The following is a 22664-nucleotide window of genomic DNA, read 5'->3' on the forward strand; positions in this document are numbered from 1 at the left end:
GGAGAATGTTATACTGCCTGTAACATCATTCAGCATGACTGTTTTGGTGGTGGGTCGGTGATGGTCTGGGAAGACATATCCATGAAGGGATGCACAGACCTCTACAGGCTAGACAATGGCACCCTGACTGCCATTAGGTATCGGGATGAAATCCTTGGACCTACTGTCAGACCCTACACACTGGTGCAGTGGGTTGCGGGTTCCTTCTAGTGCACAACAATGCCCGGCCTCATGTGGCAAGAGTATGCAGGCAGTTCCTGGAGGATGAAAGAATTGATACCATTGAATGACCCCCACACTCGCCTGACCTAAATCCAATAGAACACCTCTCAGATATCATGTTTCGGTCCATCCGACGCTGCCAGGTTGCACCTCAGACGGTCCAGGAGCTCAGTGATGCCCTGTTCCAGATCTGGGAGGAAATACCCCAGGACACCATCTGTCTTCTCATTAGGAGCATGCCCCGACATTGTCAGGCAAGCATACAAGCACGGGGGGGGGGGGGCATACAAACTATTGAGTACCATTTTGAGTTGCTGCAGTGAAATTTCAGCAAAATAGATTAGCCTGCTGCATCATTTTTTCACTTTGATTTTCAGGGTGTCTTTTAATTCAGTCCTCTGTAGGTTGATCATTTTCATTTCCATCAAACTATGGGGCATCCTTACATTACCCAGTCCATATCAGTATAGATATCCAGCATGATATACACACACACACATACATTCTATACAGTGGGAGAACAGAATTTAGTATTTTCTGCTGCTGAGATCCTTATGCTGGTATCTTTTACACAAAAAGGACTGGTCTTCGATGCAGAGGATATTGGAGAAGAAGAGGTGTGCGTGCAACCAAGAGTATAGGTATACTGTTGAGAGGGTTAATATGACAATTGAGATTACAGCGGGGGGGGGGGGATAGCATGAGAGGGGACTTTCAGGTACGGCATCACTTCCTGTGCTGGGAGCTCTGCACTTTTTAATTATTATAAATTTATACACACATATAAGATGCAAAAATGACCCATTAAATATATTTTTTGCAGTATATAATATATAGCACTCTAAATTTTTCATTTCAACTGTTCCACACACACAGTAATCAGAGAAGCACACTTAGATCTCATTCTCTTTAAAAGTTAGTTCCTTAACATGACAGAAAAAATGCATTAATTCTGTTCTTTTAAAGCTGAATTCCAGGTTTGAAGGGAAAAAATACCCTTGCTGTGCCTTCCCTCCTGTAAGGGTTAAATGCTTGTTAAGTCTACGAGTAGAAGAAAAGGCTATCTGCCCTGAATTGCATGTGATGATGTCAGTGTACGACTGTCAACTGGAGCACCCCAAAGAAGAGCCTGTGGGGCTAGTCACACAACATGAAGGAAAGCTGCTAGAGAGAAGAATAAGGTAAAGTATTACATCGTACTCCTTAACCCCTAGACCTAAGAAGCATTTACCTCTTGCAGTAGTGGGATCGCCCACTGGAAGGGTTTTTTATTTAACAGATGTAAATGCCTGAAGTCAATGGAGACCAGCGGGTGCATTTTTGGTACTGATTAATAAGTTATACAAAGCAACTCCCTTTATTCTATGTTAACAAAAGTCCTCTACTAACTCGAGCAGGAAGTGTGCATTGGGCGAACAAGAGGCAGGCTACACAACAATGGACTGTATGGAGCTGTATCTCCTCTCTGTAGAGCTTGTGTGATGATGAACATGTGGGAGGGAAGAAAGAGGAGCGAGCTTCTGTCATTGCTGTATTGTGTTTGATGCCTGCTGTCCTGCACATTGACATACAAGACAGGTAGTGGAATTACATGTGACATTTTGCACTGGAGGAAACTTTGCCACAAGGTAAGGGAAGCTATGGAATCCTCATTAAAGTATACTGCTATTGAAAGTACAGCTATTCTTTATATGTCATGAACAATGAAGAGGATTAAACCATTGAGTCTCTTTAAACAATGTAATCTGATCACTGCTAGTTCTCAGATAATGGTCTAATACAGCCAAGCTTACATTTACTCCAGAGCTGAAGAAGTTAACCCAACATTCACTCTTCTGTTTGTACAATGCTGATCAGACTAAACACCTGTGTATAGGAATGTTTTTATGTGTACTATCCTGACGCACCTTCATTTTAAAGTGACTTTACAAAATTATGACAAAGACGAAAGATAAAATTCATAGCTTGAAACACTCTTTATTGCAACAGATAATTAAAAAATAGTACATCTGTAAGAATTGAAAAGTGCATATCGTGAAAACTATATTATAAAGAAATTATAAAGAAATCACAACCCAAGCAAATTATCTACATTTGAACTAAAAGTTTTATTAAACAACTCCAAATTAACATCTTTTATTCACCATAACTGTGTGTGGTATTTACAGTCTTCGGCTTGTATGATCAAGGCTTTGTCTAGGGTTGAAGGAGTAGGAAAATAAAGGGCCAGAGGGTAGGGAGGTTGTTGAAGGCTAACAAGATGTGAATGTTTTCCAGAAGAAGTTCTTGCAGCCAGCTTTGCGTTCTCTGGGGGCCAGAGCTGGACTGGAGTTTGCAGACCGTTCTAGTTCCAACCTGACTTCGTCTTGTTCAGCACCTCTGGGCAGGTCATCAGATTCCAAAGCTTCATTGTCTGTCTGGGATGGCTCCGATAGTAATTCTGCCAGAAAGTATTTGGCCAACTCCTACAAACAGGGTGGAAAGGATTTGTTAGATTAAACATTTTGTGGGAAACACACATAATGGTTGTATTAGAAATATTAGTAAAATGTATCAGACATCCTTTTAAGTCAGACGAACAGAAAATACCTTGCACACTAAATTGCATTTTGCATTTTTATAAAATCATGTAAGGGATGTAATCACAAAACCCACAGAGATCAACTGTCAGACATATCAGAAATAATTATACTAGCAAATGTTATATCTAGCATAAGATTTATGTACGCTCAATAAAAAGGATAAATGACAGGTTGTCATCTTCAACTTTGGAGGCGTCTGGAGTTCTGAAACTACTTTGTTCTCTTTATGAAATGCTGCAATAAACAGCTTTTATTTGCAAGGCTGAACATCATTATTCACTGCGACACGTGTTGGGAAATGCATACAATACAGCATTTAGTGACCCTGTTTCACTTTTTCAGTTAAAGAAGTTATTAACTAATATGTCATACTGTGTAATCTCAGCCTTTACTGAAATGTTAGGGTTTTTTTTTTATATATATATATTGTGCATGTAATAGTAGGATACAAATTATGTTGCATGACTGTGGTTATTATACTATATCTGGAGGAAAGCAAAAACAGGATTTTAGTCAATTTCATTCAATCAAATCTAAGTTTTAATTTTCTATGCTATTTGCCTAATAAAAATCTAGCTGTTATATGTAACTGTTTCAAGTTAGTTTTCTTCAGTTTTTATATGACCCATAGCCTGTAGAAATTCAGCACAAAATCCTGTTGAGCGTTCAGCACCTCGGATAGCTCAACGCTGATGCCAGCCAATCTAGTGCAACATTGCTGTACGTAAATCAACAATTAGGATTCAGGTCAGTCTGGGGTAAACAATATGCAACACACAAAACTCCTAAAGGCTAAGCTGCAAGTTCTGTAGCAGCCCCTGAAACTGCCTGATTATTATATAGCAAGGCACCTTGTATCCTTTATATGAGTTTACAAATATGCAAGTAAAAAAAACTCCCTATCCTTGTCAGTTTTCTTCTGATTGCACAGAAAATGTAATTTAGGAGGCTACATACCTGTTTTCCTGCTGCTGCCAGAGATTTCTGCAGGAACTGGCGTAATCTTGGGTCTGTAGGTGCAGCTGAGATTGAGTTGATAGCCAGAGCGAATGAGAGTAGGGTCAGAGCACACTGCACTCGACAGGACTGCATCTCTTCAATAAGTTCTCTCAGCTGACTGTGGAAACAATGCTATCAGAGCAGAAAGGAAGCTGCCGTGACTGTTTCTTCTGCTTCTGCTCCTGGGATCTCTTTAGCCCCCTTTTAAATTCTCTATATGACGTCAGTGAAGGAAGAGCCCCCTCCTCCCCCTCTCTTTCCTGAGATAACCACCACTTTTACGCATCATTACCCCAAAGTAGATAAATCACTAAAGCCACCAACAAGAGAAGGAATTTTAAGGGGTTTCTGTATTTTTTTCTGTTATTTTATTGTTATACTGTTTACATAGGCTTTCAGCATAATTGAAACAAAATTGGTTTCTATGTTCTTCAAGATCATTTAACCTGATCTGTACCAGAGTCACCACCCTGTTTTCCCTGTCTATAAATCAGATGTGTGTCATTTCCGTTTTTTTTTTTTCAAATTTTTTGCAAATGCAGATCATTGATGGCAACAGGAATATTCATTTGTCTACTAGCAATAAATATCCACCAAACACAGACTTATTTTTTCATCAGCTTTGCTGACTATTTTGAGAACTTTAATACTCACTTTGGTTTAGGAATAGTTTATGCTACAGTTGTTGCAGGCATGTACAAAGAATAGAATAATTTCTAATCTGTAAAAATATTTTAGAATACTATCGCAGATTTCATCGAGTTGTAAAGGTTTCTTATGTGTGTTAAATTACTACATAAATCAAGAGAACATTAGAGTGCAGAAGCTGACTGGAATGCCTTAAAGAATCTTTGGTTAAGCAGCCCATAGTCATGAATTGACACTTGGCTGTTTTGGGCAGGCTTGGGTGACAATTTCATGTCTATGGAGGCAGGCAAACACCTGCTGCCTGACAGTTTTCTGGAGCATATCAATCAGTTTAGGAAATCTGTCCCAGTCGCTATTGTTCCCTCAAGATAAGTGGAACCAGCAGTGTCTTCCTACGCCCCTCTCTTTCCCCCACCCTCCTCTCTGTACCAACATAAACTTGCTAGGCTAGATCAATTTTATGAACAACCTTTCAAGTTTTTGGAGTGGTTGCATATTTTCCAATGTCCATGGGCAACTTCTGTGCACATCTGACTAGTGAGACTAGCTATTGTTAAGGAACATTTAACTGCAAATTTAGTATTTACAGATCGATCAAACAATCTATGTATTTATCTTTTTTTTTTTTTACCAGCACATATACATCACACCCGCTTATGAACCAGAACGGTGATATGTGATCATAGAGAGTTCTGCACGACATACGTCAGAAGCTTACCTAAACCTTATTTCATTGCAAATGGCACATCGTGTCATGTGATTAACATAGAATGTGCAAGTGAGCCCTCTTGTCAATCTTCACTGTGCAATTTTTAGTATTTCCTAATGATCAGAAATTGGCATTTTCCACAGTGCCCTTCTCCCTGTCATCTACATGTTTGCTCTACTCGTAGTACATAATAGCTATGCCTCTTGTAAAAATAGGCATTCTATGTGAAAATCAATATATAAATCAAACATCTACACAGAGACAATTATATATGTGTGTTTTGCCAAAGCCTACAGCTTAATAATGAAGTGGAATTGACTTGCATTGTTTGGTATAAGCAAAATGAGTTGCTACAAGCAGTTAGTTAGAATTTGTATAAAATAAACAGAGGGAAATGAAAAATGGATTGTTTTAGAACTGAGTCGAAGGAAAATCAAAACGGGATAATGACAGCAGAACTAACTGTAAAAAATGCCAGTATATTAATAAATGCCAAGTTAATTACAAGTGTAGTAGACTCTTCCTGTAGGGGGTTGAGAGGGTATAAATGGGCTGGAACCCAGAGCAGAGGTCTCTTGTTTTTTTGTAAGGGGGGAATCCCTCAGAGTTCACCTGCAGCTGAAAGAATATTTTTTTAGAACCCAGCTTCTGCTTTGGCTGAGGGACCTCTGGCCTAGTTTTCTGAAGATTTCAGAGAGCTCTTCTAAGGATCCAGAACACAGGCAATCCAAGTACAGAGTCTGACTGAGGGCAAATTCACGCCAGTGCGTTGATTTGTGTTTTAGCGCAGCTGTAAAATGCAGATCAACAAAAGGACATCTGAAAAACAATAATTTCCAATGTGTCCTATTCACCCCATAATGTTGCGTTGACAATTCTCCACATACAACATACAGTCATGGTCAAAAATATTGACACCCTTGCATTTCTGTCAGATAATGCACCACTTTGCCCAGAAAATTGTTGAAATTACAAATAGTTAGGCATTCTCATGTTGGCTTCTTTTGTTTGTATTGGTATGACACAAAAAAGTGGAGAAACAAGAAGCCAAATCTGACTCATTCAATGCAAAACCCCAAAAATGGACTGGACAAAATTTTTGGCACCCTCAATTTAATATTTGGTAGCAATTTATTTTGGAAAAAATATCACTAAAATCAATCGATTCCTGTAACCATCAATTCGTTTTTTACACCTTCCTACTGGAATTTTGGACCACTCTTCTTTCCCCAACTGCTCCAAGTCTCCAAGGGGTGTGCTTGATGTCAGATGCCAACCGGAAGTTGTGTGGTGGCCATTTTAGATGAGGTCCGGTCTACAGTTTTAAAACAGTGCTGATGTACATCTTAACTATGTAAAGCTTTTTCATCTAATAAATCAGATGGTTTTAATATTTTACGCGATGGTTTCTATTCTCTCTTTGATCCATATATTGGCATTGTGATGGAACAACAAGAGCGATGTTGGTTGGAGAGCAGGTTTTTTCTACAGTTTAGTAAGGTGCATGGATTGGAAGGTGGTGGATTCCTCTATTGTCTCACTTAATTGGTGGTTATTGGTTTGATACCACAGGAGTACAGTGTGATATATACAGTGAAGGAAATAAGTATTTGATCCCCTGCTGATTTTGAATGTTTGCCCACTCACAAAGAAATGATCGGTCTAAAAATTGAATAGCAACAAAAAATTCAAAAGAAATGCATGTCTAACAAATTATGCACTCATTTGCATGTTCATGAGGGAAATAAGTATTTGATAACCTTCACAAAACATGACTTAGTACTTGGTGGCAAATCCCTTGTTGGCAATCACAGAGGTCAGACGTTTCCTGTAGTTGGCCACCAGGTTTGTACACATCTCAGGAGGGATTTTGGCCCACTCCTCTTGGCAGATCCTCTCCAAGTCTTTAAGGTTTGGTGGCTGAGGTTTGGCAACTTGAACTTTCAGCTCCCTCCACAGATTTTCAATCGAATTAAGGTGTGGAAACTGGCTAGGCCAATCCAGGACCTTAATGTGCTTCTTCTTGAGCCACTCCTTTGTTGCCTTGGCTTTGTGTTTTGGGTTATTGTCATGCTGTAACACCCATCCATGACTCATTTGCAATGCCCTGGCTGAGGGAAGAAGGTTCTCACCCAAGATTTGACAGTACATTGCCTTGTCCATCGTCACTTTGATGCAGTGTAGTTGTCCTGTCCCCTTAGCAGAAAAACACCCCAAAGCAGAATGTTTCCACCACCATGTTTGACAGTTGGGATGGTGTTCTTGGGGTCATAGGCAGCATTCCTCCTCCACCAAACACAGCGAGTTGAGTTGATGCCAAAGAGATCGATTTTGGTCTCATCTGACCACAACACTTTCAACCAGTCCTCCTCTGCATCATTCAGATGTTCAGTGGCAAACTTCAGATGGGCCTGGACATGTGCTTTCCTGAGCAGAGGGACCTTGTGGGCACTGCAGGATTTCAATCCTTGTTGGCGTAGTGTGTTACCAGTTGTTTTCTTGGTGACTGTGGTCCCAGCTGCCTGGAGATCATTTACAAGATCCTCACGTGTAGTTCTGGGATGATTCCTCACTGTTCTCATGATCATTGACACTCCACGAGGTGAGATCTTGCATGGTGAACCAGACCTAGGGAGACTGACAGTTATTTTGTGTTTCTTCCAATTGTGAATGATTGCACCAACTGTTGTCACCTTCTTACCAAGCTGCTTGGCGATAGTTTTGTAGCCCAGTCCAGCCTTGTGTAGGTCTACAATCTTGTCCCTGACATCCCTGGACAGCTCTTTGGTCTTTGCCATGGTGGAGAGTTTGGAATCTGATTGTTTGATTGCTCCTGTGGACAGGTGTCTTTTATACAGGTAACAAAATTAGATTAGCAGCATTCCGTTTAAAAGACTGCTTCCAATCTCAGCTTGTTATCTGTATGAAAGACACCTGGTAGCCAGAAATCCTGCTGAATGATAGGGGATCAAATACTTATTTCCCTCATGAACATGCAAATCAGTGCATAATTTGTTAGACATGCATCTCTTTTGGATTTGTTGTTGCTATTCTGTCTCTCAGTGTTCAATACACCTACCATTCGATTTTTAGACTGATCATTTCTTTGTGAGTGGGCAAACATTCAAAATCAGCAGGGGATTGACGACTTATTTCCTTCACTGTATGTGTCATATATATGATATTTGTTGAATATACTACACTATATACAATTTAAATTATAAGAGGGAGCGATCACTCAAGAGTAGGAATTGCAGATATCACATGTGGAATGACACTTGGTGGAGTCTTTACATGTTTTGAGCACTTTTATGTGAATGTATTTCAGTTTGGTTTATAGTGTATGACATAGGTAATGCAGTATGTGCGGTTTCTATAGGGTTTCTATGAGGGTTAAAGAAGAAGAGGAGGATATCACTTTATTGAGAATAAAAAGAGTTTGGAAGAATTATAAAGTCACTTGAGGATACATACTGAGGACGTTGAATTGATTGGACGCTGAGGAATATTGTATGTCTCCCCTCATCACACTCCTTCTCCACACACAGGATGTGATGTCACAGGATATCAGGGAGAAAATGCAGTGTGCTTTAACGCATGCTAAAATGGATGTCAACTGATGTAAAAATGTATGCCAACGGACATCAGCACGCGACTAAAATGGATGGAAATGTACATACAATTCCATACATTTTAGCACAAGTCAGTGTGAATTGGCCCTCATACTACATGCAGCTACACAGTATTCAGTCAGTACCAGCCTTTTGGACCTAGAAACATTCTTTGGTGTCTTTTGGGAGAGTTTTCCTTTGTACATTCAGGTCTATACTTTTGGTGAGAAGGCCCTGTTTAAAACAAGTTTACCTCTACTAAAGGGGGTGCTTTCTCTCTGAAGGAATAGTGCAGATTTGGTGTACTCTAATGCAAGTTGTTAAAGTTTATTGGAGTATCCCTAGGCTCACCATCACCCTATCCCAGTTCTCAAATATAAACCACAAAAAAAGACATGCACCTGTTCTCTGATTCTAGTGGTTGTAAAATACCGAATGCCTGGCCGCTGTGTGCCTATCAGGGAATGGAACCCGGGATCAAACAGCCAGACCAGTTTAGGTTCTGTGCTACACATATTTGCTCTAAAATTGTCAGTAATTTCAAACAGTGACAGGATTTTGAGGCACTGTTTTACCATTTGTAGAATTAGTGAAATCATATGGCAGTATAACCATGGCATAAAACTGGGCATTTGTCCACAACATCAGTCCATGTCCACTTTAAGTCTTCCTATCCTTTTCTGTGTTTAGAGTAGTTAAAAGGGTTCTTATCTGTGCATTGTACTCATATCGCATGTTTGGATGTTCAGTTGTTGTTATAGCAGATGTAAACTCACTCCCGTTGCTCTCTCACTGGTGCCAACTCAGTGTACATTTTAATCATTTCAGCTATGAAAGGTTTTACCCCCCTTCATGACCAGGCCATTTTTTGCTATTTATCTTTGCGCTACTTGGACTGGTAATGCAACTGGTAACTGGTCATGCAACACTGTACCCAAGCAAAATTGATATCATTCACACAAATGTTTTTTTTTTTACTTTTTATTATATAAATTAAAACAGACCGAAATTGTTTAGGAAAAAAAAATATTTTTTACTTTCTGCTATAAAACATATCCCATAAAAGAATTTAAAGAAATCAGATTTCTTCATAAATTTAGGCTAAAGTGCATTCTGCTACAATACGTGTATATTTATTGGTTTGTGTGAAACTTATAGCATCTACAAACTATGGTATATATTGGAATTTGTATTTATTTATTTATTTTTTTAATACTACTAATGGCGGTGATCATCAACTTATAGTGGGACTATGATAGTGTGGCGGGCAATCTGACACTAACTGACACTGGGTGAGGACTGACTAACTGACACTGACATTACCAGTGACACTAGTGTAGTGATCAGTGATAATACTATACACAGTCACTGTACTAATAACACTGGCTATACAGGGGTTAACATCTTGGGGTAATCAATGGGTTAAGTGTGTGCCAAGGTTTAATGTGTGTATTATGTGATGTTTTTTACTAAAAATCAGTTTGTTCCTTCTCCCTGCTTTGCAGGGAGAAGAAACACAGATTGTTCTCTCTTGTACAGAGCCCTGTGTTGATTGTGAACACAGGGCTCTGTGCTGTGATTGGACACAGCCGATCAGCAGGTCCTGGCTATAAATCATTGTCCAGGGCCTGCTGACAAAATCACAGCGGGAGTCGGCAGGCAAGAGCTCGCATGGTCAGTCCTTAAGTAAAGAAGAATGCGAGCAGGCAGGGAAATTGGTTTTATTGCAGAGACATGCTATATCTCTTATGCAAAAAAAAACTCCTGCTCACAATGCTCAAAATGTATTTATTTTTCAGTTAACATCCACTTTGATTCAACCCTGACCACTCCTACTTACACAAACATTCAACAATATTCAAGAGGTTAAATTTGTTTCCTTGAAGGAATCAGTCAGCCTTGTAATTTCATTTCCATTAGAGGCCTTTTATCGGCTGTTTACCTTTAGTGAGCTGTTATTGACTCAGTAAATATAAAATCCTGAGTTAAAATCCCTTTCTTCATGCAGTGCATTGTGTACATTTGTAATAAATGTTTTAATTAGGAAAGTGTCATGTACCGTATGTATTCTCCATTCTAGGTGGGACAGGCTACAAGTAGCACAGTGTGCAGTGGAAGTAGGTAACAGGTGTGAGTTTGTCATCATGCATACTGCTGGGTTTGCTGGCCCTGTACTTGCAGCTTTTTGCTGAAAATTGGATAAATGATGTTCATACTGTTCAGCATACCTCTAGTATGTAGGCATTATCCATGCAGATACCAGCTTCAGCCTCATGAATATCCTATTATCACCAGATGTTCAGACAACGGTAGTGTTCTATTTTCTAAATAGGATGCGTGTTGCTTCCTTTACAGGGAAAGCAACTAAAAATACATCAAAAATCACCACAAACTCTAGCAAAAATGCCTCTTTGTTGCAGAAACTGATTTGATAAATTAAAGACAAAAACAGTATTTTAATGGGTATAGTGTTAAACTATCACATCCCTTTGGGTCCCAAACTGGTTAAAGAGCTGATTTAAAGGGATAGCCTTCTTCTATGAACTATTCAAAGGTGGTAAAATAAATTATGTTACCTCTAACATATTTCTCCCTGGGCCACCCACAAAATGACAGCTTTTTAAATAAAAAAACAAGAGACCTTGTATACATCTTTTGCTAGATTGTACGTCATTGTAGACCTTAGAAAATGAATACAAGCTGCAGACACGTGAGCTTGCATGTAACTAATACAGCAGTGCTAAGGAGGATGCCTTTGTAATGTATGTTCCTCTAGAGAGTAATGATGTGCAAATTGGTCTTAAAAGAAGGCAAATCAGCGAAGTGGGAATTTTTTTGATTCTCCTGAATACATGCATACAAATTTGTCTGAGAAAATCCTAAGTAACTCATATATCATAACTGCTTGGATTCCTAAATTGCCCACAGACTAAACAGACCTACAAAAAAATATTCAAGAGAATTAAACTGCTGAACTAGCAAACCTGAGCATCCCTACCAGAGAAGAAATCTGTTCTAAAAGGTTGACTGGAAAGAAGTAAAGTGTTAGACTGTAAATGAGCATTTTTATCCACAGTCTTCCCCAATCTCTGCCTTGGATATTGCTGAATACTATTTAAGTCTATGGGAAGTTTTCTGATGAAAGTGGAAGGAGAAATGACTTGTATATACATTTCACATCAGTATAATAGGGTATGAGAAGGATTTTGGGATTGGATAATATTAATATATCTGTCTCACTTTAATGCCCCCTAATTGCAATGTTGGAGTGGAGTATTTCTATTAGGTGTCACTGATACTATTGCATTTCATTGGAGAAAAATGTAGGGCTTATATGTTTCATATGATGTGATTGATGTTGTCTAAATGTTCTTGTGCACTACTGCTCCACACTCAGCACTCCTGGATTGTGAGTGTTAACATCACCATCTGTACACACAACTGCCAGAGGCTGCATTTATTGCCTCTCATGGATGCTCATCTGAACACTGGATACACTTAAAGAGCATACAGTATCCAGCTCTTAGCTGAACACCCATTATTATTGACAGTCACATCAAAGAACAATTCTTTATTTGTGGGATGCTTTTACATGTTCTTCGAGAAAGCAAGAAAAGCAGGAGTATTCAGACAGCTGAGGACACAACACACCATGATCATGAGTAAATGAAGATTAGGAGAGCCGGCTACTTGTCTTACCGATTGTTTAATTTTATTAAGCGCGTAAGATATACTCAATCATTTCCATGGTGGAGCAGTTCCTTCTGGCTCTAGGAAAATCATACACTGGAATGGCTTGGATTGGTGTTCAGGGTGACAGCTAGAAGCCAGGAGGAGTGAGTTCCTTGCACTTAGTTTGTGCAACGAATTGGCTGATTAGACTGCTTAATTATCTGATGGGCATGAGGAGGAGCTTTCCTGTTATGTTCATTTACTTGCTTTATATAAATGATTTGTCCTGAACTATATCTTTATGGCTATGATTAAGCCTTATTGCCGAAACGCGTAAGATATTTTATCTGTATATCTCACTGGCTTATAAAGTCAACCAATCAGGAAGACGAGTAGCTGGCTCTCAAAATCTTCATTTTCATGTTGTGCTTGTGTTGGGAGGACGCACAGAGCCAGAGCACCGCCAGTCCACCTCTGTGGGGAATAAATCTGGGTGCAGCACCTTTCCTTTTACGGTGATCATGAGTAGAATGAACCATAAAAATTGCTCCTTTTAACACAACATATAACAACCTCTACAATTCTACAAGAATGGTTCCTTAAACAGAGCAATGGTTCAAACACACCAGAGAAGTTGGATTTGAATACAGTTGGCCTGGAACTAAACTTGGGCCTAACCTTGCCTCCTTTGACTGACCAACAACATTTTAGGACTGAGTGTTCTGTCAGCTGATTCATTTTGGTTTCTTTGAGTTCTAAAGGTTTTTGTTCATAAGGCCCTTTTCACACATGCAGACTGTTTGTCCGTTTTTCATTCATCCATTGACAGATGAAAAATGGGCATCAATGCATCTCTAAAAATGGAAACACAGATGTAAATGGATGATCATCTGTTTGCATCCGTTTATACCCACATCTGTCAACATCTGTTTTTCTGGAATGGATCTATGCCTTATTTTTGTTCCATTCAAAAAAGGAACGGATGTAAACGGTCCATTTTTGCATCCATTTTTACATTGGTTGTTAGGAGCCAGCACCCGCCAGTGTCCTAGCAACCAGTGACTCATTTCTGCTGTCAGCAGGGGACAGGAGGAGGGCAGTGTGCACAACAGACAAGGGAGAGGGGAGGGCAGTGTGTGCAGAGAGGAATGGTGTTCACAGTGTTGGGGCAGTGTGTTCATACAGGCTATGTCACTTGCTGGCTCTGACTGTCAACACCAGCTCTGAATGTAATTGTTGGCTCTAGGTTTACTTTATAGTGCTTGAAAAGGAGCTTTCATTGAGCCCAGACCCTTTCTCTACTTCATAGGTGGGGCCAAATATCAGCTCCTTTTCCGATGCTATAAAGTCAACAAAGACAGTCAAAGCATGTAAGTGACATAGCCTGTCCCCTCACTGTAATCACTGCTCCTTTCCTCTCCTGCCCCTCTCCTTGCACACACGCTCCACCCCCCTTGCCATAAAGGGGACCTGTCATCTTTATGCTATCACATAGGGGTCTATTGGTCCCCTGTGTGATAGCAATAAAGCAATGTTTAAAAAATAAATAAATAAATAAAAACATTTAAGCTTCATTCACATCGAGGCATTTTGAATCGCTGGCAGAATCGCCATCATTCTGCTCATGATCCCAAATTGCACCATGCTTGTTCAGGTGCCATTCACTTTCAATGGCACCTAAATGCTGGTGCAGTTCTGCCACGATGTTTCACGTGATAAATCATACTGCAGTTGTGGCAAACTGCATCACTCAAAGCTTGTCACTTAAAAAAGGGCAGGAGCTTCTTTTGGATAGCAAGCCTTGCACGACGCAGTTTTCAGCGACTGCAGTACAATTTATCGTGTGACAATCACAACAGAGTTACACCTGCATTTAGGTGCATTGAAAAGAAAAAGTGAAAAAAGATTGACTCTGGTACCCAAGTGGTTAAGGACTGGCAGACATAAAAAACTGATGGAAAAATGGATGTAAAAGTGATGTAAACTGATGAAAAAGTGACGTAAACTTCGTCCGTTTTTTCTTTGGATGAACTGATGAAATGAACGGTGCGCAAGTGTGAAAGGGGCCTATTTGTTCCTTCCCACTGCTGTGCTCTGTGAAATTGATTTTGCCTTTGAATAACATGGTATTGTTTCTATCCATTATCCCCCAGGTTATCAATGTATAAGGAAACAGCATACAGGGTACACACCACACAAGGCAGAGATCCCATGCTGCTGGATGTGTCTGCGTATCTGTCTGGTCTGCAACCGCCTTCAGAAGAGAAGTTGCGGCACTCCAATATACAAACAGCAAACTTCTTTATTGTTCATTCCATAAGGGTAAAAAAACATCAATACACAGTTCTAGGAACATGTTCCCAGGGTCGTGTATTGATGTTTTTTATCCTTATGATCAATTTTCAAATATGTATACCATAGTTTGTTGACAGTCTACAAACTATGGTATATATATTTGAAAATTGATCAGTCCTGATGTACTGTCAGCCTATCTCATTTCCTGAGGGACCAAAAGGCAGGACAGTACAAATACCCCCCAAACCCTTTTTGGAAAGTAGACAGTTGGAGGTATTTAGTAAGAGGTATGGTGAACTTTTTGAGGTTGTAATATTTGTGTCACAGTTTATTTAAAAATTAAGAAATGAAATATATTTTTTTTCACTTTTTTTTTACTCTCACCAGAGCAGTCTTGTCTTTTAATACTGCACTTAGGCTGGTGCCCCTTTGTGTTTCTTCTCGGTGTCATCATATGACTGGTGTGGCAGTTGACAATATGTAAAAGAGAAAAAAATAATAATTTTTTTCATTTTTTTTTCACATGCTGTGACTGCTATATACTTTTCTGAGGAGGTGATCAGGATTTTTGTTTCATGAAGAAGGGCGCCACTGAGTGTAGACTGTTAAATGATTTATTAAAGAGCAAATAAAAATGCAATAAAAATTGCAACATGCAATATATAAAAACAGGCACATCTGAAGTATTAGTGTGTCATGTGTCATCAATAGCCTCCACTGCGAGTGGAGCCATCTTCCTCTTGGGTCTATGGCTAGCTGGATTGTGTAGAGCAGCGGTTCTCAACCTGGGGGTCGCGACCCCTTTGGGGGTCGAACGACCATTTACCAGGGGTCGCCTAAGACCATCGGAAAACACATATTTCCGATGGTCTTAGGAACCGAGACACCGCTGCTCTGTCTCGCGATCTGTGGGCGGGATGATATGCTGCCCCTGTAACCTGGCCACACCTCCGGGATCACTCAACAGCTCCGCCTCCTCGCCGCTGATTGGCCACCGGAACTGTAGCTCAGGAGAGGCACACAGGCGGCCAATCACCGGCGAGGAGATGGAGCTTTGAGAGGAGGAGCCGAGCGGCAGAGCGCGCAGATCGAAGAAGATCGAGGGAGCTGCAGGACCGAGTGAAGAGGAGAGAGGCCAGAGAAGGAAGACAGCTGACAGGTAAGTGCAAATTTTGCTTCTGCAGGCTGTAGATGGGAGAGGGAGAGAGCGAGCCCAGGCTGGAGCAGGGGTCAGCAAGGTAAGTATCATTGGTGTCAGTGGGAGGAATAGTGCCCCATCATTTGTGTCACTAATACCAACGATGGGGCACTATTCCTCCCCCCACTGACACCAATGATAGGCACTATTCCTCCCCCCACTGACACCAACGATGGGGCACTATTCCTCCCCCCACTGACACCAACGATGGGGCACTATTCCTCCCCCCACTGACACCAACGATGGGGCACTATTCCTCCCCCCACTGACACCAACGATGGGGCACTATTCCTCCCCCCACTGACACCAACGATGGGGCACTATTCCTCCCCCCACTGACACCAATGATAGGCACTATTCCTCCCCCCACTGACACCAACGATGCGGCACTATTCCTCCCACTGACACCAACGATGGGGCACTATTCCTCCCACTGGCACCAATGATAGGCACTATTCCTCCCCCTACTGACAACAATGATAGGCACTATTCCTCCCCCCACTGACACCAACGATGGGGCACTATTCCTCCCCCCACTGACACCAACGATGGGGCACTATTCCTCCCCCCACTGACACCAACGATGGGGCACTATTCCTCCCCCCACTGACACCAACGATGGGGCACTATTCCTCCCCCCACTGACACCAACGATGGGGCACTATTCCTCCCCCCACTGACACGAACGATGGGGCACTATTCCTCCCCCCACTGACACCAATGATAGGCACTATTCCTCCCCCCACTGACACCAATGATAGGCACTATTCCTCCCACTGACACCAATGATGGGGCACTATTCCTCCCACTGATACCAATGATGGGGCACTATTCCTCCCACTGATACCAATGATGGGGCACTATTCCTCCCACTGACACCAATGATGGGGCACTATTCCTCCCACTGACACCAATGATGGGGCACTATTCCTCCCACTGACACCAATGATGGGGCACTATTCCTCCCACTGACACCAATGATGGGGCACTATTCCTCCCACTGACACCAATGATGGGGCACTATTCCTCCCACTGACACCAATGATGGGACACTATTCCTCCCACTGATACCAATGATGGGGCACTATTCCTCCCACTGACACCAATGATGGGACACTATTCCTCCCACTGACACCAATGATGGAGCACTATTCCCCCCACTGACACCAATGATGGGGCACTATTCCTCCCACTGACACCAATGATGGGGCACTATTCCTCCCACTGATACCAATGATGGGGCACTATTCCTCCCACTGACATCAGTGATGGGGCACTATTCCTCCCACTGATACCAATGATGGGACACTATTCCTCCCACTGATACCAATGATGGGGCGCTAGTCCTCCCACTGATACCAATGATGGGGCACTATTCCTCCCACTGACACCAATGATGGGGCACTATTCCTCCCGCTGATACCAATGATGGGACACTATTCCTCCCACTGACATCAGTGATGGGGCGCTAGTCCTCCCACTGATACCAATGATGGGGCACTATTCCTCCCACTGATACCAATGATGGGGCACTATTCCTCCCACTGATACCAACGATGGGGCACTATTCCTCCTACTGATACCAATGATGGGGCACTATTCCTCCCACTGATACCAACGATGGGACACTATTCCTCCCACTGATACCAATGATGGGGCGCTAGTCCTCCCACTGATACCAATGATGGGGCACTATTCCTCCCACTGACACCAATGATGGGACACTATTCCTCCCACTGACACCAATGATGGGGCACTATTCCTCCCACTGATACCAATGATGGGGCACTATTCCTCCCACTGATACCAACGATGGGACACTATTCCTCCCACTGACATCAGTGATGGGGCGCTAGTCCTCCCACTGATACCAATGATGGGGCACTATTCCTCCCACTGATACCAATGATGGGGCACTATTCCTCCCACTGACACCAATGATGGGGCACTATTCCTCTCACTGACACCAATGATGGGGCACTATTCCTCCCACTGACACCAATGATGGGGCACTATTCCTCCCACTGACACCAATGATGGGGCACTATTCCTCCCACTGACACCAATGATGGGACACTATTCCTCCCACTGATACCAATGATGGGGCACTATTCCTCCCACTGACACCAATGATGGGACACTATTCCTCCCACTGACACCAATGATGGAGCACTATTCCCCCCACTGACACCAATGATGGGGCACTATTCCTCCCACTGACACCAATGATGGGGCACTATTCCTCCCACTGACACCAATGATGGAGCACTATTCCTCCCACTGACACCAATGATGGGGCACTATTCCTCCCACTGACACCAATGATGGGGCATTATTCCTCCCACTGATACCAATGATGGGGCACTATTCCTCCCACTGACATCAGTGATGGGGCACTATTCCTCCCACTGATACCAACGATGGGACGCTATTCCTCCCACTGATACCAATGATGGGGCGCTAGTCCTCCCACTGATACCAATGATGGGGCACTATTCCTCCCACTGACACCAATGATGGGACACTATTCCTCCCACTGACACCAATGATGGGGCACTATTCCTCCCACTGATACCAATGATGGGGCACTATTCCTCCCACTGATACCAACGATGGGACACTATTCCTCCCACTGACATCAGTGATGGGGCGCTAGTCCTCCCACTGATACCAATGATGGGGCACTATTCCTCCCACTGATACCAATGATGGGGCACTATTCCTCCCACTGATACCAACGATGGGGCACTATTCCTCCTACTGATACCAATAATGGGGCACTATTCCTCCCACTGATACCAACGATGGGACACTATTCCTCCCACTGATACCAATGATGGGGCGCTAGTCCTCCCACTGATACCAATGATGGGGCACTATTCCTCCCACTGACATCAGTGATGGGGCACTATTCCTCCCACTGATACCAACGATGGGACGCTATTCCTCCCACTGATACCAATGATGGGGCGCTAGTCCTCCCACTGATACCAATGATGGGGCACTATTCCTCCCACTGACACCAATGATGGGACACTATTCCTCCCACTGACACCAATGATGGGGCACTATTCCTCCCACTGATACCAATGATGGGGCACTATTCCTCCCACTGATACCAACGATGGGACACTATTCCTCCCACTGACATCAGTGATGGGGCGCTAGTCCTCCCACTGATACCAATGATGGGGCACTATTCCTCCCACTGATACCAATGATGGGGCACTATTCCTCCCACTGATACCAACGATGGGGCACTATTCCTCCTACTGATACCAATTAGAGATGAGCGAATCGAAGTATCCGAAGTGGAATTCGAGTCGAATATCGGAAAAATTTCGATTCGTGCCGAATCAGAAAAATAGCCTAATTCGGACGCGCGAATCGAAATTTTTCAGAAAATGGCGGCTGACATGTGCAGCGACGGAGCGGGGATGTCTGGGAAGGCGCGCAGACAAGGCGCGCTGACCCATAATGCATTCCTCAACTACATGTGATCGCATCAGCCTATCAGCAGCCAGCCAGCCAGCACTGTGTAATGGTCGAGCTATAAATAGCGGCCATTTTGGAATTCTTCATTTGCCTGCAGTTATTGAACAGAGGCAGACCGCTCTGTACTAGGGACAGGGACAGAGTTAGGGCCACAGAAACGATAATTGGGGACAGAGAAAAGTTACTTAGGGACAGAGAACCATTACTCAGGGACACAGACTTGTTAATGAGGGCCACAGAATCGTTATTTAGGGACAAAGAAACGCTAGTTAGGGCCACAGAATTCATAATCAGGGACAGACAGAATTGTTACTCAGTGCCAGAGAATTGTTACTTAGGGCCACAGAAACGTTATTAGGGCCACAGAATTGTTACTCAGGGACAGACAGAATTGTTACTGAGTGCCAGAGAATTGTTACTCAGGGACAGACAGAATTGTTACTGAGTGCCAGAGAATTGTTACTTAGGGCCACAGAAACTTTAATTAGGGCCACAGAATTTTTACTCAGGGACAGACAGAATTGTTACTCAGTGCCAGAGAATTGTTACTCAGGGACAGACAGAATTGTTACTGAGTGCCAGAGAATTGTTACTTAGGGCCACAGAAACTTTACTTAGGGCCACAGAATTTTTACTCAGGGACAGACAGAATTGTTACTGAGTGCCAGAGAATTGTTACTCAGGGACAGACAGAATTGTTACTGAGTGCCAGAGAATTGTTACTTAGGGCCACAGAAACTTTACTTAGGGCCACAGAATTGTTACTCGCACAGACACAGAATTGTTACTCGCACAGACACAGAATTGTTACTGAAGGCCACAGAACTGTTACTTAGGGCCACAGAATTGTTACTCGCACAGACACAGAATTGTTACTCGCACAGACACAGAACTGTTACTGAGGGCCACAGAACTGTTACTTAGGGCCACAGAATTGTTACTCGCACAGACACAGAATTGTTACTCAGGGCCACAGAACTGTTACTTAGGGACAAAGAAACGCTAGTTAGGGCCACAGAATTCATACTCAGGGACAGACAGAATTGTTACGGAGTGCCAGAGAATTGTTACTCTGGGCCACAGAAACTTTACTTAGGGCCACAGAATTTTTACTCAGGGACAGACAGAATTGTTACTGAGTGCCAGAGAATTGTTACTCAGGGACAGACAGAATTGTTACGGAGTGCCAGAGAATTGTTACTCAGGGCCACAGAAACTTTACTTAGGGCCACAGAATTTTTACTCAGGGACAGACAGAATTGTTACTGAGTGCCAGAGAATTGTTACTCAGGGACAGACAGAATTGTTACTGAGTGCCAGAGAATTGTTACTTAGGGCCACAGAAACTTTACTTAGGGCCACAGAATTGTTACTCGCACAGACACAGAATTGTTACTCGCACAGACACAGAATTGTTACTGAAGGCCACAGAACTGTTACTTAGGGCCACAGAATTGTTACTCGCACAGACACAGAATTGTTACTCGCACAGACACAGAACTGTTACTGAGGGCCACAGAACTGTTACTTAGGGCCACAGAATTGTTACTCGCACAGACACAGAATTGTTACTCAGGGCCACAGAACTGTTACTTAGGGACAAAGAAACGCTAGTTAGGGCCACAGAATTCATACTCAGGGACAGACAGAATTGTTACGGAGTGCTAGAGAATTGTTACTCTGGGCCACAGAAACTTTACTTAGGGCCACAGAATTTTTACTCAGGGACAGACAGAATTGTTACTGAGTGCCAGAGAATTGTTACTCAGGGACAGACAGAATTGTTACGGAGTGCCAGAGAATTGTTACTCAGGGCCACAGAAACTTTACTTAGGGCCACAGAATTTTTACTCAGGGACAGACAGAATTGTTACTGAGTGCCAGAGAATTGTTACTCAGGGACAGACAGAATTGTTACGGAGTGCCAGAGAATTGTTACTTAGGGCCACAGAAACTTTACTTAGGGCCACAGAATTGTTACTCGCACAGACACAGAATTGTTACTCGCACAGACACAGAACTGTTACTGAGGGCCACAGAAACTTTACTTAGGGACAAAGAAACGCTAGTTAGGGCCACGGAATTCATACTCAGGGACAGACAGAATTGTTACGGAGTGCCAGAGAATTGTTACTCAGGGACAGACAGAATTGTTACGGAGTGCCAGAGAATTGTTACTCAGGGACAGACAGAATTGTTACTGAGTGCCAGAGAATTGTTACTTAGGGCCACAGAAACTTTAATTAGGGCCACAGAATTTTTACTCAGGGACAGACAGAATTGTTACTGAGTGCCAGAGAATTGTTACTCAGGGACAGACAGAATTGTTACGGAGTGCCAGAGAATTGTTACTCAGGGCCACAGAAACTTTACTTAGGGCCACAGAATTTTTACTCAGGGACAGACAGAATTGTTACTGAGTGCCAGAGAATTGTTACTCAGGGACAGACAGAATTGTTACGGAGTGCCAGAGAATTGTTACTCAGGGACAGACAGAATTGTTACTGAGTGCCAGAGAATTGTTACTTAGGGCCACAGAAACTTTAATTAGGGCCACAGAATTTTTACTCAGGGACAGACAGAATTGTTACTGAGTGCCAGAGAATTGTTACTCAGGGACAGACAGAATTGTTACCGAGTGCCAGAGAATTGTTACTCAGGGACAGACAGAATTGTTACTGAGTGCCAGAGAATTGTTACTTAGGGCCACAGAAACTTTAATTAGGGCCACAGAATTTTTACTCAGGGACAGACAGAATTGTTACTGAGTGCCAGAGAATTGTTACTCAGGGACAGACAGAATTGTTACGGAGTGCCAGAGAATTGTTACTCAGGGCCACAGAAACTTTACTTAGGGCCAGAGAATTTTTACTCAGGGACAGACAGAATTGTTACTGAGTGCCAGAGAATTGTTACTCAGGGACAGACAGAATTGTTACTGAGTGCCAGATAATTGTTACTCAGGGCCCCAGAAACTTTACTTAGGGCCAGAGAATTTTTACTCAGGGACAGACAGAATTGTTACTGAGTGCCAGAGAATTGTTACTCAGGGACAGACAGAATTGTTACTGAGTGCCAGATAATTGTTACTCAGGGCCCCAGAAACTTTAATTAGGGCCACAGAATTTTTACTCAGGGACAGACACAGAATTGTTACTGAGTGCCAGAGAATTGTTACTCAGGGACAGACAGAATTGTTACTGAGTGCCAGAGAATTGTTACTTAGGGCCACA

The 22664-nt window shown here is 42.5% G+C and overlaps 1 protein-coding gene across 1 annotated transcript; it reads right to left on the reverse strand.

The window, feature by feature from the left end:
- Positions 1 to 2174: 2174 nt before the first annotated feature.
- LOC149460112 (somatostatin-1) lies at positions 2175 to 3990 on the reverse strand. Its single transcript, XM_089680135.1, has 2 exons — positions 3762 to 3990; positions 2175 to 2687 (listed from the first exon to the last, which is right to left on the reverse strand). Exons 1-2 carry the CDS (start codon positions 3894 to 3896, stop codon positions 2475 to 2477), a joined length of 348 nt encoding a protein of 115 aa, XP_089536261.1. The 5' UTR covers positions 3897 to 3990; the 3' UTR covers positions 2175 to 2474.
- Between the last annotated feature and the right edge of the window lie 18674 nt (positions 3991 to 22664).

This window comes from Staurois parvus, unplaced genomic scaffold (assembly GCF_062004578.1).
Source record: "Staurois parvus isolate SC_StPar_1 unplaced genomic scaffold, SC_StPar_1.0 ptg000235l, whole genome shotgun sequence".
NCBI classification, from domain to species: Eukaryota; Metazoa; Chordata; class Amphibia; order Anura; family Ranidae; genus Staurois; species Staurois parvus.